The sequence below is a fragment of the Aptenodytes forsteri genome, unplaced genomic scaffold (genome assembly GCF_000699145.1).
Source record: "Aptenodytes forsteri isolate BGI_AS27 unplaced genomic scaffold, ASM69914v1 Scaffold53, whole genome shotgun sequence".
NCBI lineage: Eukaryota > Metazoa > Chordata > Aves > Sphenisciformes > Spheniscidae > Aptenodytes > Aptenodytes forsteri.
In genome coordinates this window covers 11,522,774-11,536,694 of record NW_008795909.1, presented here as the reverse complement: position 1 = coordinate 11,536,694, position 13,921 = coordinate 11,522,774, and the positions used below count along the sequence as shown (strand labels likewise).

Sequence of the window (13,921 nt, the reverse complement as noted above, 5' to 3'; positions counted from 1 at the left end):
CTCCCCGAACCAGACATATCTCTGCTTCCAAACGACTGACTGCAGACCTTTCCCGTGTTCACAACCCTTCCTTGCATTTCTTCCTAAAAGTGCAGTCCTAAATCAGCAAATTAGGTGATGGATGAAGTTTTGATTCCCACTGTGAAATCACAGTAGTTGCACAACTGGACAGACGAATTAAGACAATTTGTGTAATTCTACTAACCTTCCTGCTTTAACATCCTCAGCCATGGAAGGAAATGAAATACGGTATATTGGGGCTGAATTTAGATAGCCCTTTAAAAATAAATGGCTATATATGCTTTTGTGTGTGTATTCTTATATATCATTGCACATCTATGCTTATGAATACACCACATGCATTTATTTTTAAAGTAGACAATAATTTAGAAATGTGATCCCTTATGAGTTTTGCAACAAAAATATCAGCTATTTTACAAGCTCATCAGCTCTGTTTCAAATGGCTCCTCTGAAGGGAAAAACACTCTCCCTCTGCCATTATTTAAATGCAGTTGCTATTATGTATAGGTATTTTTTAGTAGTGAGAGAGCAGTAAGTAAAGGCAATTAGCAGCCGAGTTTGGAAACGGATTCGAGACCCAGTTCTGTGAAGATAAAGGGATCTCGAGTAGCTTTTTAATTTTTGTCCTGGAGTTGCCGATGATTTTATTAGATGGGGGAAGTAAGGAGCTTTTTTTGTTTTGTTTTACGTTTTTTTTTTTTTTTCTGTAAGGGAGCCCCCTGTGCAAGGAACTGGGGAAAGTTCGTGACCACTCAGTGTTTTTGTAGGAAAACTAAGACTCACGACACGACGACTCCTGCAGCTTCCTGCCCTAGGAGGGACAAAAGCTACAAATGCAGCGCCACAGAGCTCCCCTCATTTTTCACTGTAGACTGTGTTGTTTAAAAGCTACCCACTCCCTAGATTAAAGGAGACACAAGCCCCGCTGAACTCAACGTGGCCTGCTTCAGCTATTAGCAAAAAGAATTTCCTCTCCAGTTAAATACTGTAGGATTTGCATAAACTATATTAAGAGAGATTTCTATATTAAGCAGACCTGCCCTCGAAGCATCAGAGGCAAATGAACTTTTAGCAGAGAGCTTTCTGAGGCAGAAACAGATATCTAGGAGTTACATGCTGGGTTTTCACAGAGCCATTCTACAATGCTGTGTTTCCCACGTTGTGCTACTAAAACTAATAATGAAGCAGTAGTAAGGTAAACTGCTCCCTACCAAATCCAAACTGTATTGTTGAAAAATCACAGAAATGGAAAAGAACTGACAGCCTGTTTTTTACAGTAATTTCCAGAGTGCTTGCTGAAACTGAACTTTCTCAAAGATCAGTGTTAACAGCGTTTTTCTGCCTTTAGAACAAAAATCATAACCGAGCCTGTGGCATTCTGTATCCCTTCCCAATCTGCTTGGCTTTACTTTCTCAGCCCGTAGCATTTGCAACAGAAAAGAAAGCACAGAATGGGAGGTCTTTTTGCTTGGATTTAATTCTAGAAAGCCTCTTCCTTTGACTCTCTTTAACATATTGTGTGTTTGCAGGTGTGTGTGTTTGTGTACACGTGTGTAGTTGTGGCAGGAGAACACAGGATCTAACCATCGGAGTGCAATAGATACGGGAGGGGAGCGGTGCCCAGCGCAGATTAAGGGAGTTCTCGTTACTGAAACGATAACTTCCATCTGACACAATAAGAGTGTCACTCTTTCTCACCTTGCAGAGAGAGCTGCCTATTTCTGATCATGACATAAAATACTCGCTGGAGTCTGAGCGTTCTTGAAACACTGAGCTCCTTGATGCATGTGCTGTAGATGTCACTGCTGTCTGATTGTGCTTGAATTAACACGCTGTTTTGACTTCTGGAAAACGCCTAAAGGACAATGCAAAAAGCTTTTGTGAATTTGTTTTTAAAGAAAGAAATCCGGTTTCTTCGTGTTTCCATTTAGAAGGCAGAGAGTGTGTGAACTGTGGAGCAACTGCCACCCCTCTCTGGAGAAGAGACGGCACCGGGCATTACCTGTGTAACGCCTGCGGGCTCTACCACAAAATGAATGGTCAAAACCGACCTCTCATTAAACCTAAACGAAGGCTGGTAGGTGTCTCTCTTTCTCCTGGGTTTGGGGATAACTTAGGCAAAGGGACCACACGCAGGCACAAGTCAAACGTGTCTCATCTCTGCTCAGCCCCTGCGCGGAGCCAAGCCGTACTGTACATGGGGGTCAGTCACGTCGAGGTCACTGCCGTGCCTCGAGGCAGATCTCCCCCCCTCCCCCGCCACCCCCGGCCCCGGCATCCCCGGCACAGACCACCGCGCCGCCGCAGCCTGCCAAGCGTGCCTCTGTCCCGAGCCTCCCTGCTGCTCACAATACACGCGGGATATCGTGTATCCGTCTCCCCGTTTATCCTCAGATGACAGCTTTTAATCTAATTCCTCATTTATTTGGCCTCTTGGGACGTTTTGGGCGCATACTGGGAGCGAAAGGGTTATGAGCGTGAATGTCCTCCACCGTGTACTAAAAAAAAGTTCCAGCTCCAAAAAGCAAAACAAATCAGATGAGTAAAAGCTACTGCTCCCTACTTAATAATTATTTGTATAAAAGCCATGAAGTAATTTTCACTCTTATATTCTCTGGCAATATTAATATTGGTTCCCTCCCCAGACAATCCCCTACTGTTTTAAAAAAAAAAAAAAGTCCTATTATTTTTCCATGGAGTCACCTATACTTTGTATTTTCATTTGAGTGATTTAAAAAAAATGTCCTTTCTAAGCTCCTGGTAGTAGTTTCCTATCCGGATATCTGTACGTTAAAGATAAGGAAACTTTGTGTATCTGTTTCCTGACTCTAAAAGCTTTAGAGAGTTTCTATAGGCAAGCCTTGCCAGTCATGCTTGCTGTTTTGAAATTTCTAATACACTCTACTCCACAAATAATGCGTAAAATGCTAAGAATAATAAATATATTTTTTGGAGCTTTGTGATTTATGGTGCCTAAGTCTCTTAGCTATTCGTGGGCACATTTCAATGAGGTTTGGAGAGCAGAAAATTGGCATTACTGCTCTAACGCTGGGATGGGATACAGAAGATTTCTGTCGTGAGTCAGAATTTCAACTATGCAAGCTTCTTAATGACTTGCCTTCTAAAGTGACTGACATATAGAAAAATGTTAAGACAACAGTGTAACATTATCGTCTCTCAGGCTCAAGTGCTTTCCAGTCTGAATGGGACAGGCCATAGAGTTAAGCAGCATAGTTGAATATCAGTAAGCCATCTCAAATATGCAAACATAGGTCTCCACCTTCCAGTGTGTTGGGAGACTGTTATACTTAGCTCACTGCGAGGGGTTTGGGGGGCACTAGAGAGGTTTTCTTTTAGTTTAGTTGTTTTTATGTTTTGTTTTAGTTGATTTACAGCTTTGTTTATTGCCCCTTTTTCCACTGTAGTTTGCTTGTTTGCAGGGGAGAGGAGATGGCCATCTTTGGGAATTTGTTCATCTGACATGCAATAGCAAAGTGATCATATTAATAATGTCAGTGTTTGGAAGTCTGGCATTAATTGTGTTTGGGTTGCATAAGTGTACGTGCAGTAGGGGGTACCCCCTCTTTCTGCCTTTGGCCTGTTCTCACAGGCGAGTAAGGGACTGAAATATATGAGTCTCCCAGGGCCTGATTCTTGCCTTAAGCTGCTGAGCCGTCCCATCAGCTTTCGGAAAGTTACAGAGGGCCATGGTGTAAATCGGGAGCAAGTGAGAACGGAACCTGGTGCTCCTCTTCTGCGAGCCGGGTCAGCCTGTGCTTCAAGCGGCACCAGCTCCCCGGCGGAGCCGGCAGGCAGGGAAGCGCACAAAGTTCTCGTCTGGGAAACCCACCGCTCCGTGACTCTGCTCACGGAGATGCCCTGCACATTAACGTGAGCTTCGCTGCTGCTTCTCCCTATGGCTCTCAGTGGCTAATTGCAAATATATCCAGGGAGCAGGGCCCCGGGGAAATTACCACGATTGATATGCATTAGAAAGTAAACTGCTAATTTAAGAAAAGAAAATACTGAGTCCTCAGCATTAATCCAATTGCACAAAATGGACTGTATTTTGACCACTTCCAGAGGCAGGGCTGAAGCTTTCTAATACAAAATTATTTTCCAAAATATGGGGTGCAATTAGTCCATCCATAACACTTTATATGATAGCATGCTTGCACAAAGAACGTATTATTGTGGGGTCTGCTAGACAAGGGCCCATCCAGAAATTACTGGCTGCCTGCTGTTCTACTTTTCCTGTTTTGTTTTGGGGGGTGGGAGAATGTTTGGGCATTTTTCTTTCCCCCCACCTTGATTTCAGCAGAACAATAGTTTTAGAAAGGGTGGTGGATTTGGGGGAGGTGTGTGCTTTTTTTTTTTAAAGACAGTTGTTTGAGGGCTTGTCAGCCAAGGAACTGAGTAGGGACAGAGGCGGCAGACAGGTCAGTGGAATCGTTGCTGCAAGGCATGAAATTTGGTTTGCTAAATATTTAAAGAAAGTTGGAGCCGGTTTTGTTTTCTCCCTTTCACTTGTAAATGGAAACTGAATTTTCAGTGATGGCTCTGATAAATACTGCACCCAGTTAAGTAATGCGGTTGGTTTTCTTTTGTGTGCATCTTTAAAGGGCCAGAGTAGGGGTAAAAATCACATTCTTTAAGATCATTCCCTCTTTTCAAACCCTGTCCCAACACTAGCACAAACTAAATCGGTCATTTAAAAAAAAAAAAAAAAAGGCAAATGCATTTTCATGACACGTTCTAGAATCCTGCAAAGGGAAAACCTGAACAAATCAGATGTCATTTTCCCCTCTAAAATTTTTGTTTGTGGAGTTAGTTAGAGATGCATTGTTTCTCTCTACGTCTCCTGCACACACGGTGCCACGGGGCTTGAGGCTGCAGTCCGCATAGCAGAATACTTGAATTTAAACAAAAACCTAGCGGCCACAAAATGTAAAACTTTCTTTTAGCCCTGATGCTCTGTAAAATCTTAGTAAGTAGTTCTACCCAACCTAAATACTGAGTCCAACTTGACCTTTCTCATGATCTCCCTCCTGCCGATACTTTTTTAATTTTCTTTTTCTTTTGGTTAGTCAGCGGCTAGGAGAGCAGGGACGTGTTGTGCCAACTGTCAGACAACCACCACGACCTTATGGCGACGTAATGCAAACGGGGACCCAGTTTGTAATGCCTGCGGACTCTACTATAAATTGCACAATGTGAGTATTCACTCATCTCATGTGTCGCCGCTTGCCTAGCTGGGATTGATGTCTTAACTGCATGGTGTACACTAGGCTTTTATTGGTTTCAGGGTTTTGGTTGTTGTTTTATTCCTTCCCCCGTCTCTAAGGTTCCCCTGGGAAGTGACAGCCATTCTTTGTCGGCATAGTGATGCTAAGTTCAGTGACATTACAATGTATTAGCTTGGCTTCTAACGCTTGGGCAAATCAGGCAAAATAGAGCTACCACACTTGGTTTTAACTAAGTGTGTTTTGTGTCCCTGTTTCCCTCCAGAAACACAGAGGCCATTTGGAATGGGGTCTGTGCAAAAACTAATCCCGACGGGGCATCTTCATTTTGATTTTGTTTAAAAATAATTATATCTAAGGCTTTGTTTTATTTTTTTTTTAAAGAAATTAATCCTAAGCAGGAATCACTTGACATGTTAGAACGTTACTTAAACTGTAAGTAACAGAGGTTACTGGTACAAGATTGCTCATGTCTTAGGACTGAATTTGGGTCAACGTGTGCCTCCTAGTTTGATCTTTTCTATTAGGAAATGAATGAGGACTGAGGGTAAGCCTACGGGAAAGAGTCATCAGCTGCCAAATTCAGTTCAATTTGTTTTTCATGTCCAGTGTTTTTTTGTGTGTGTGGTTTTATTAAACGAATCAATATAAACAAGTTCTGCAGAGAGAAACACCATTTTTTTTGGCCAGAAAAAGGTCTCCATCCAGGAAAAACACATGGGGGCTGTCCAAATATTTTCATTTTTGCACAATAAGGTCATTTTGTCTGCATGAGCCTGATTTTCTCATTTCTTGCAGGTGAACAGGCCTCTGACCATGAAAAAGGAAGGAATTCAGACCAGGAATAGGAAAATGTCCAACAAATCAAAGAAAAGCAAGAAAGGCTCTGAGTGTTTTGAGGAACTGTCCAAGTGCATGCAGGAGAAATCGTCTCCGTTCAGCGCTGCTGCTCTTGCTAGTCACATGGCGCCCATGGGGCATTTGCCACCTTTCAGCCACTCTGGACACATCCTACCAACACCCACCCCCATCCACCCATCTTCCAGCATCTCATTTGGACATCCACACCCATCCAGCATGGTTACAGCCATGGGATAAAACCTGATGACCAAGAGACCCACCCAGAGATTAAGAACATGGGGCTTTGCCTAAGACGACACCAAGTAAGAAAATGTTCTGCAAAAGGAGAATGTAGGGATGGCAAAAGGGGATCTTTGCTCCCATGTGGTTTAACTCTTAATGCTGGACTAAAACCTTGCAAATGATGGGTCTTCTGCAGAAACGTGTAGTGGTGCCTGTAATGCACTTTGCCCCCTCAGGTATAAGGAAAAAGAACTCACCTGTTCAATACTTAATGGTCCAGCAGGAAGCAAAAGGTGGCAGAAGCTGAAGGAAAAGGCTTGGAACTGGCTTTCCTTTCTCTCTTTGTTATTACTGTGAATATTGTAAAGAGATATAAGCAGCCTCCCAGGATGGAATCGGCTCACTGGAAGCCAGACATGCTGGATTTCTATTGCGGACTTTGTTTGGGATGGGGAAAAAGAAAAAAAAAAAAATAAAAAAAGGACATCTTTATAAAAACGTAATTTTTAAAATGAAATCAGACACAAAGTCATATTTATTTTGCTCTTGTTTTCCACAAAAAGCCTCAACCCCTCTGATTGCATGTTTTTGTGCTGTTGTTTGCAATGGCTACCCTGTAAGAAAACCTGCCTTCAAAACAAGGGGGAGAGGGGGGAACATATTCAGCAGCCCCCTTGGATTAGCTCCGTCTATCTCCATACCAACAATATCTACTAGGAAGGGTGAAAAGATTGGGGGGGGGAACAAAGCAAAAATGTAGCTGTAATATGGGATTTCAATGTGCCCAAGATGGTGATTATTTTGACGCAATTTCTTCATTCTTTTCCCTAACAGGAAAGATTTATTTTTAAAAAAACAGCCCCCCTCCCAACTACCCTATTATTCCTCAAAACAGACAGCTAGGTCAGGCAAACTGTTACGAAAAAACTCTCGGGGAAGGCAATCCTGCACTAGCGAGGGGTGAGATACAAGCATTTACCAAACTGTCGCAGCTAACTTCTAGCACAGCAAAAACCATCACAGGGCATAAAAACATCCAACTCTCAGACTTTGGAGGTTGAAGCATTTTGTTCTGTTGTGTTGGCAGCTGTTGCTTAAAAATGCAGATTAGCTGCTTGGGTAAACTTGCGGCAGTGTGGCCACCACGTCCACACGCAACCAGCCAGCGCATGTGCTGTCTCGGGCATCCAGGCCCCGGTGGACTTCACAGGGAGGAAGGGCAGAAATGAGGTTGAGATCACTGGAGAGGGGAAAGAGAGAGACAATCAGTTTGAGCTTCACACATCCGTCAAATCCCAGACACAGCGACGGCTAATGAGATGAGGGAAAGCATCGTTCTAAGGAGAACGTCCGTTTTCCGTAGCGTGTTTTATATGAAAAAAAAAAAAACAAAAACAAAAAAAGAAAAAAACCTAAATCTCCCATTATTAAACCATATTGTACGTAAATGACCGAAAACAAAGCTATTGCCAATGTGAAGTGTATTCTATTGATTGTTATGATCTGATGCCTCTCGTGAACACAAGCTCCAGTATAACATACAATGTACATATTTAGCTATACTTCTGATGAAAATGCCCCAATGAACAGAGGGGTTTGATAATGTAAACCACGTAAGCTTAACTCAAAAGAAAAAAAAAGGAGTTTTTAATTTTTTTTTTTTTTTTTTTTGGATCAAGCCAATTGTATCTTTACTGCAAAAGTCCTGCTTTAAAGAAAAAAAACACAATGAAACAAATAAAAATGGATGTACGTTAATTTTTTTTCTAAACGTGTAATTCAAATATTTGATAATTAAGAACGAAGCAGCCATGAAAATCCTGCTTTCCTCCTTTTTCTGGTCTGTGTAGGCATATAGGTGCACTTTGTAAAGAAGTGCAAATAAACGGGAAACTAAATTGGTTGGGAGAAATCATAAGAATTTTTAATCTACTGAGGTAAAAAATTGGGTCCTTTTTACTTCTTACCTTTTACAATGGTACAGTTGTACATTATTTGTACCCAACTCAAATTTCTGTAAAATTTTTCCTCCTTTTTCTGGTCTGTGTAGGCATATAGGTGCACTTTGTAAAGAAGTGCAAATAAACGGGAAACTAAATTGGTTGGGAGAAATCATAAGAATTTTTAATCTACTGAGGTAAAAAATTGGGTCCTTTTTACTTCTTACCTTTTACAATGGTACAGTTGTACATTATTTGTACCCAACTCAAATTTCTGTAAAATTTTGGGGGGGGGGGGGGAGGGTGGGGGGGTGGGGGGGGGGGGGCAAGGGATGTGGGTGGAAGACAGGGATTACTGATACAGTTGACAAAGTGCAATATATTGTCAGTCACTGCAGCATAGACAACGGCAGTCGAGATTTAAATTATTTTGTACTTGTATCAGCATAAAAAAATTCTGCAGTATTTTCTGTTTTTATTTTAATTTTTTTATTTTGCTTATTTTTGGATTAGTGAACTAAGTTATTGTTAATTATGTACAACATGTTTATATATTGTCTGTAAAAAGTGTATGCTTTCCTCATATTCCTTCAAGGTGAATATTGCTAAGAATAATAAAATACCTTTTTTGTCAAAGTACCTGTGCCCAGCTCCATGTCATAAAGGCTGCTTTTAATAGGGAGAGAGGAAAAATTATCGTCGTCATTGTTGCCAGTAGAATTATTAGCTCAAACTTTATGCAGAGCGGTCTATTGATATTTCAAAAACCTACCAGGTAGGACAAAAAAAGTAGTTGGTGAATGATTTAGTATAAAAAGCACAGGTACAAAAGCTCATTCTCCGGTGTTGTTTTGGGGTGACGAGGTCATGCAGTTAAGTGCATGAAAGTTTCTAAACCAGTTTAAAATCTAAGCCAGCAGCCACATTGCAGATGATGAACTGTGGTTTCTCTGGGCTTTTTTTGTTGTTTTTTTGGGTTGTTTTTTTAAAGTGTTTGGAGAAATATTTTTCATTAAAAACAAGTTTTAAAAGCACCGTAAATGCAGAAAAGCAGCCAGCTGCCTAATGGGTTTCAAGGCAGGGCCTGTATTAGACCGGACAAAGTTCTCTGTAGGTTCTTGCACTGCTGTAACAGGCAACACTGTCAACCTGGAAACCTGTTTCTTACCATTTGGCGTCATCAGTGGTGTGAAGGGAGCACGGGGGGATGGCCAGCCCGGAGCTGCTCAGTGCTGTCCTGGGAACAAGGGGTGCAGCCGTGGGTGCAGGGGGTACGCATGCAGGCTGGCACGTGAGGATGGAGAAGAGTGCTTACCAGGCAGCTCTCACATGGCCAAAACTTTGTGGCTGCTTTCATTACACGGTCGAGTGTGACCCACACAAGGAACTCCTTGGGGCCTTACAAAGTGAAGCAAAGTCTTGCGAAGTCCCCCCGCTAGGTGTAGGGGTGAGTACTGTTGCTACTAAACCAGTATTTTCACGAAAACTGCTAATGAACTTTGGGTTTCCTCCTTTGACCCCCCGGGAGTTGCGTCTCACTTCTGTGGAAACCAACTTGGGGATAACTCCTTACTCATTAAGAAAAAAAATAACCCGAGTTCCTTTTTCAGCATGTGCGTGCAAATTCAAGCCCTTTCTATCACTGCTTCTCTTTAACCATGCAGCCTCCTTCCCAGCCCTGTTTGCAAGCCCTGCTCGTGAATGACAAGGAGTCGCAGCAGCTCTAGATGTGCTGAAGAAAGCACACGCAACGGGGACAAGGCCTTCCCGCATCATTTCAGACGAGTTAATCATCTCTCTAACTTGTTTAGTGAGGCTTAGTGCAAACACCCGTAAAAAAAAACAAAACAAAAGGGAGTTTGTAGCATACCGTGCAAGCTTCATTTAAAAAGAAACATGTTCATTTTCTGACAGGTTTAAAACGCGGTTGTAAGTAAACTCAGCCACTCTTCCTCCATATTTGAATAGCTGAGATGAGGAGAGAACAGGAGAACTAACAACATCACTTTAAAATAAGTTAGAATAATCAGGCTATTTGCTTTGGTTGCACATTACACACCCATTCAGACTTTGATGAGGGTTTACCTTGGTGTTGCCTCTCTGCAGGCGTTTTGCCGGGTCGGTCTGATTCGCCCACAGAATCAGGGCCATAATCCATCAGCTTGTCAGGAGGGGTGCTGCAGCCCCCCCAGCACCCAGAGGAGCGTGCCTCTTCTGAGCGGGGTCTTCAGCAGTTCCTGCAACACAGATAACAAATAATCCCGTGTTTGTCAGGTGGCACTAATCTGTGAGAGATCAAACCATCTCTCTGCAACGTGTGTATCGTGTTTGTCTCCAGACATTTTGCATAGCGGAAGAAAAACAAACAGCAGGGAATGGAAACGGAGCAAGTGTGTAAAGTTCAACATAAAGCGTAAGTGCAGAGCAGATATCGAGGCAACAAATTGGGATTTAAAGTCCTTTTACTACCACCAAACACTGGGGGACAGGCTTTTTGTGAGGGGGGAACCCTGACATTACTTGCCTTTGGTTCCCGTTGTTGGGATTATTGTTTTAAGCCGTGCTTAATTGTCATGTCTCCACGGCCACATCAAAAGCCAAGAAGATTAGGTTACAGGGAGTGTTTGATGTCAAAATACAAAATAAATAAAAGGAAAGCTGAAAAGGTACTGTATTTTCCATGATGTCTAGTGAGGTTTTTGCCTTGAACATCTCTTTTTTATTATTATTTTGCAAAGGTTGCACTTTTAGTGATGAGATTTCATTTATTTACTTCCAAATGACTCCACTGCTTTCCTGCAACAGCTCGAAAGGGTTAATATCCCCTCTTTGATGGCAAACATGGTATAATTAACGCAAACTTCTTAAGTATCCTGGTGACCTGTAGATGGCCACATGAGAATTTTGTTATTTACTGACTTGCCAAACGTTTATTGCTTATAGCAGGACAAGTGGGAAGCAGGCATTAATTTTGATGCTGTTATCTGTGATTGCGTGTAAAGTTCATAGCAGAGAGTGCCTATATGTCAACTACAATTAAACATTTCCCTATTTTTTTAATGAATTTCACATTGGTGGAGGGGATTGGACTGGCAGCTTTGCAAACTGAAATCCTGCCCATCCACAGAGCAGGCATGACACAGCCAGACACAGGACAACTTCCCCTTACCTGCAGCCTGCAAAAGAAAACAGTCTGGCGCCATGGAGCATTTGATCCTTGGCTTCTCTACAGAGACAGTCAAATCAGTACCAACTGTGGCAGGGCACAGAGGGAGATTTTGTGGTGTGACATCTTCCCTTGGAAACCAGCCTGAAAAACACCAAAAATGAAGCCAAAAGTGGCTATCAGGTGAATATGTTCATTTATCACCAACCTGGACTGGATTAGAATGTGTGACCTAGAAGTAAAATGCTTTGTTTAGCCCAACTCCCTGGGCCATCTGGTCCTCTCAAGTAAACATTTCTAAGTGAGATTAAGTGACTGTTCTTTAAGCACGGTGATATGAGTGCAAACCAGGCTGCTCTGGATCTAACAGATCAAACCTCAGGATCAGGGCAGCCGGCTGGTGCCGATTCAGAAACACCATTTGCTTGAACAGCTTTGGGTGCAATTCTCCATGGTGTTGGCTTGGCAGTCAATCCTGATTCAGTCTGATGTGTCCCTGTCAGATCCAGAGCTTGTCCTAAATCCAGGGCTCAGATTGCACCAGGGTGCTGCTGGGAGGTCAAGGGCCCCATCAGAGGAAACTTACGGGAGAGACTGCAGTAAGAACTACACTGCATTTGCAAATAAGAACTCAGTTGCATTTCTGAGCACCAAAAGCTCGGCTGAGCAAAATGCAATCGCAGGGTAGGAGATACAGCAGAAAAAACATCCAGCAGGTAGTAACACAATAGAGAACTAACCCCTCCTTCAGGGAAAGGCTTCGACATACCGCTGAGGGAGGGAACTGCTACTGTTTGGTCTATAAAAACTGAATCGGGGAAGTATAATGTTAACCCAGCCTATGCAGCAATGCCAGGGAGAAAACAGCTACCTGCCTGCATCCTGCTCCCGTGCCTCTCTCTGTGGTTCTGCACTCTGGGCTGCAGGGAGTTATTTGGAGGAAAGTTGGCTCTGGCTCAGGAGGGTCGAGAGCATGTGAAAATCATTTGGAGTTGGGCCTATCAAATGCCAGAGTGTGAATGTGGACCCTTGTTTCTCCTAAACACTTCGGTGCTTCACCAAAGTCTTCCCCCGTGCTTTTATTTTCCTCCGGAGCTTGATTCTGCTCTTGCTTACTCTCTGTCAGGCAGAGAGGACATGGCAGATTTCTTTACCTGGGACACACGAGCATTATGTTAGCTGTTTTGGTTGTGATTTTTTATCTCTGGTTCTTTCATTCACTCCCACCTGGCCACACTGGCGTTCTGGTAGCAGGTTATACTGCTAGAGTGATTTCAGGGTGTCCCTGGATTTCCTACTGGATTTTGCTGTAAAATTCAGATTAATTTACCACCTCCTGCTGCATTTCAGCCTGTCCGCTAGTTTTTTTTTTTTCTTTTCTTTTTTGTAGACCCTTGGAAAATTTGTAAGTAAAAGCACCCCATTTTGAGACTTAATCTGCTAGAAGAGAACTAGATGAACAAAAAGAAACAGACCAAAACCATTCACGTAACCTTTGTGCCCACAGGCACTCTGGGCTGCGCACTATTTTTCTCTATCCAAGCATAACTCCCACCAACACAGGGAAGATGTTCTTCATGTCGAAGCACATCTCAGGAGACAGACCGCTGCCTGACTGGTGCCAGGACTCACCCCAACCCCTCAACACTCGCTTTCTAATAACAAGCAAAGTTACAGCACTCCATGCCTCAGTTTCCCTTTGGAAAACAGGCATAAAAAAGACGTGACCTGCCCTATCAGCCATGTACAAGTGTTGACTCGCTCCAGCCTAGCAGACTTCTGGGCAAGTTTGAACAAATGTCAGTGTGCGGTGTGTGCTGATCGGCACTGCGAAAGGGCACAGCACTCTCCTCTCTAGGTTAGAAGCTCCTCCCTGCCTTCGCTGCACAGCTGTTGCACTGCCGTTAGCCTCTCCGTAGAGCTGTCTGTGGCAAAAATGACACATTATAGAAATTAGTCATTGGAGTGTATCACCCGGCTGCTCCCAACTGCTGGGCGCGCACACAGAGCCCCACGCACACACACACGCACGCACGCACTGCCTCCAGCCCCAGCCCATTGTGAAGCAGCCCTTTCTCCATCTCCCATGCTGTCAGCCCCTGACCTTCCTTTCACATGCTCTAATGGTCACTAGAAAACTGTGAGAGAACACAGTCACGGTATTAAATAGCCCTAATTTGTCTCCAGGCCTTTCCCCTCCTCCCCCCACCTCGGTCTCCCGCGACTTAACGTTTAAACCAGCTGAAGTTTACAACAAATCAAAGCCTCCCTATAGGCCCAGATTGTCTAAATACGGAAAACAGGAAGTGAGTAACCTTCAACGGGAAATTGTTCATCCGATGGAGGCCAAGACCCAAGGCCCGGCGCTTTTCAGTCCTGCCCCAGCACAGGCAGACACAGCGTGTACCGAACGGACACTCGGCGTTTTGCAGGAGGGAGTGGTTTAGGGAAACTTTTGCTTCTCTTGC

The 13,921-nt window shown here is 43.4% G+C and overlaps 1 protein-coding gene across 1 annotated transcript in view; it reads left to right on the top strand.

The window, feature by feature from the left end:
• The window catches only part of GATA2 (GATA binding protein 2), a 10,331-nt gene extending 2,367 nt beyond the window's left edge, over positions 1 to 7,964 (top strand). Inside the window, 3 exon segments of the mRNA XM_009284448.2 lie at positions 1,953 to 2,098; positions 5,109 to 5,234; positions 6,063 to 7,964. Coding sequence (XP_009282723.2) covers positions 1,953 to 2,098; positions 5,109 to 5,234; positions 6,063 to 6,362 — 572 coding nt within the window. The 3' untranslated portion in view covers positions 6,363 to 7,964.
• Positions 7,965 to 13,921: the final 5,957 nt, after the last annotated feature.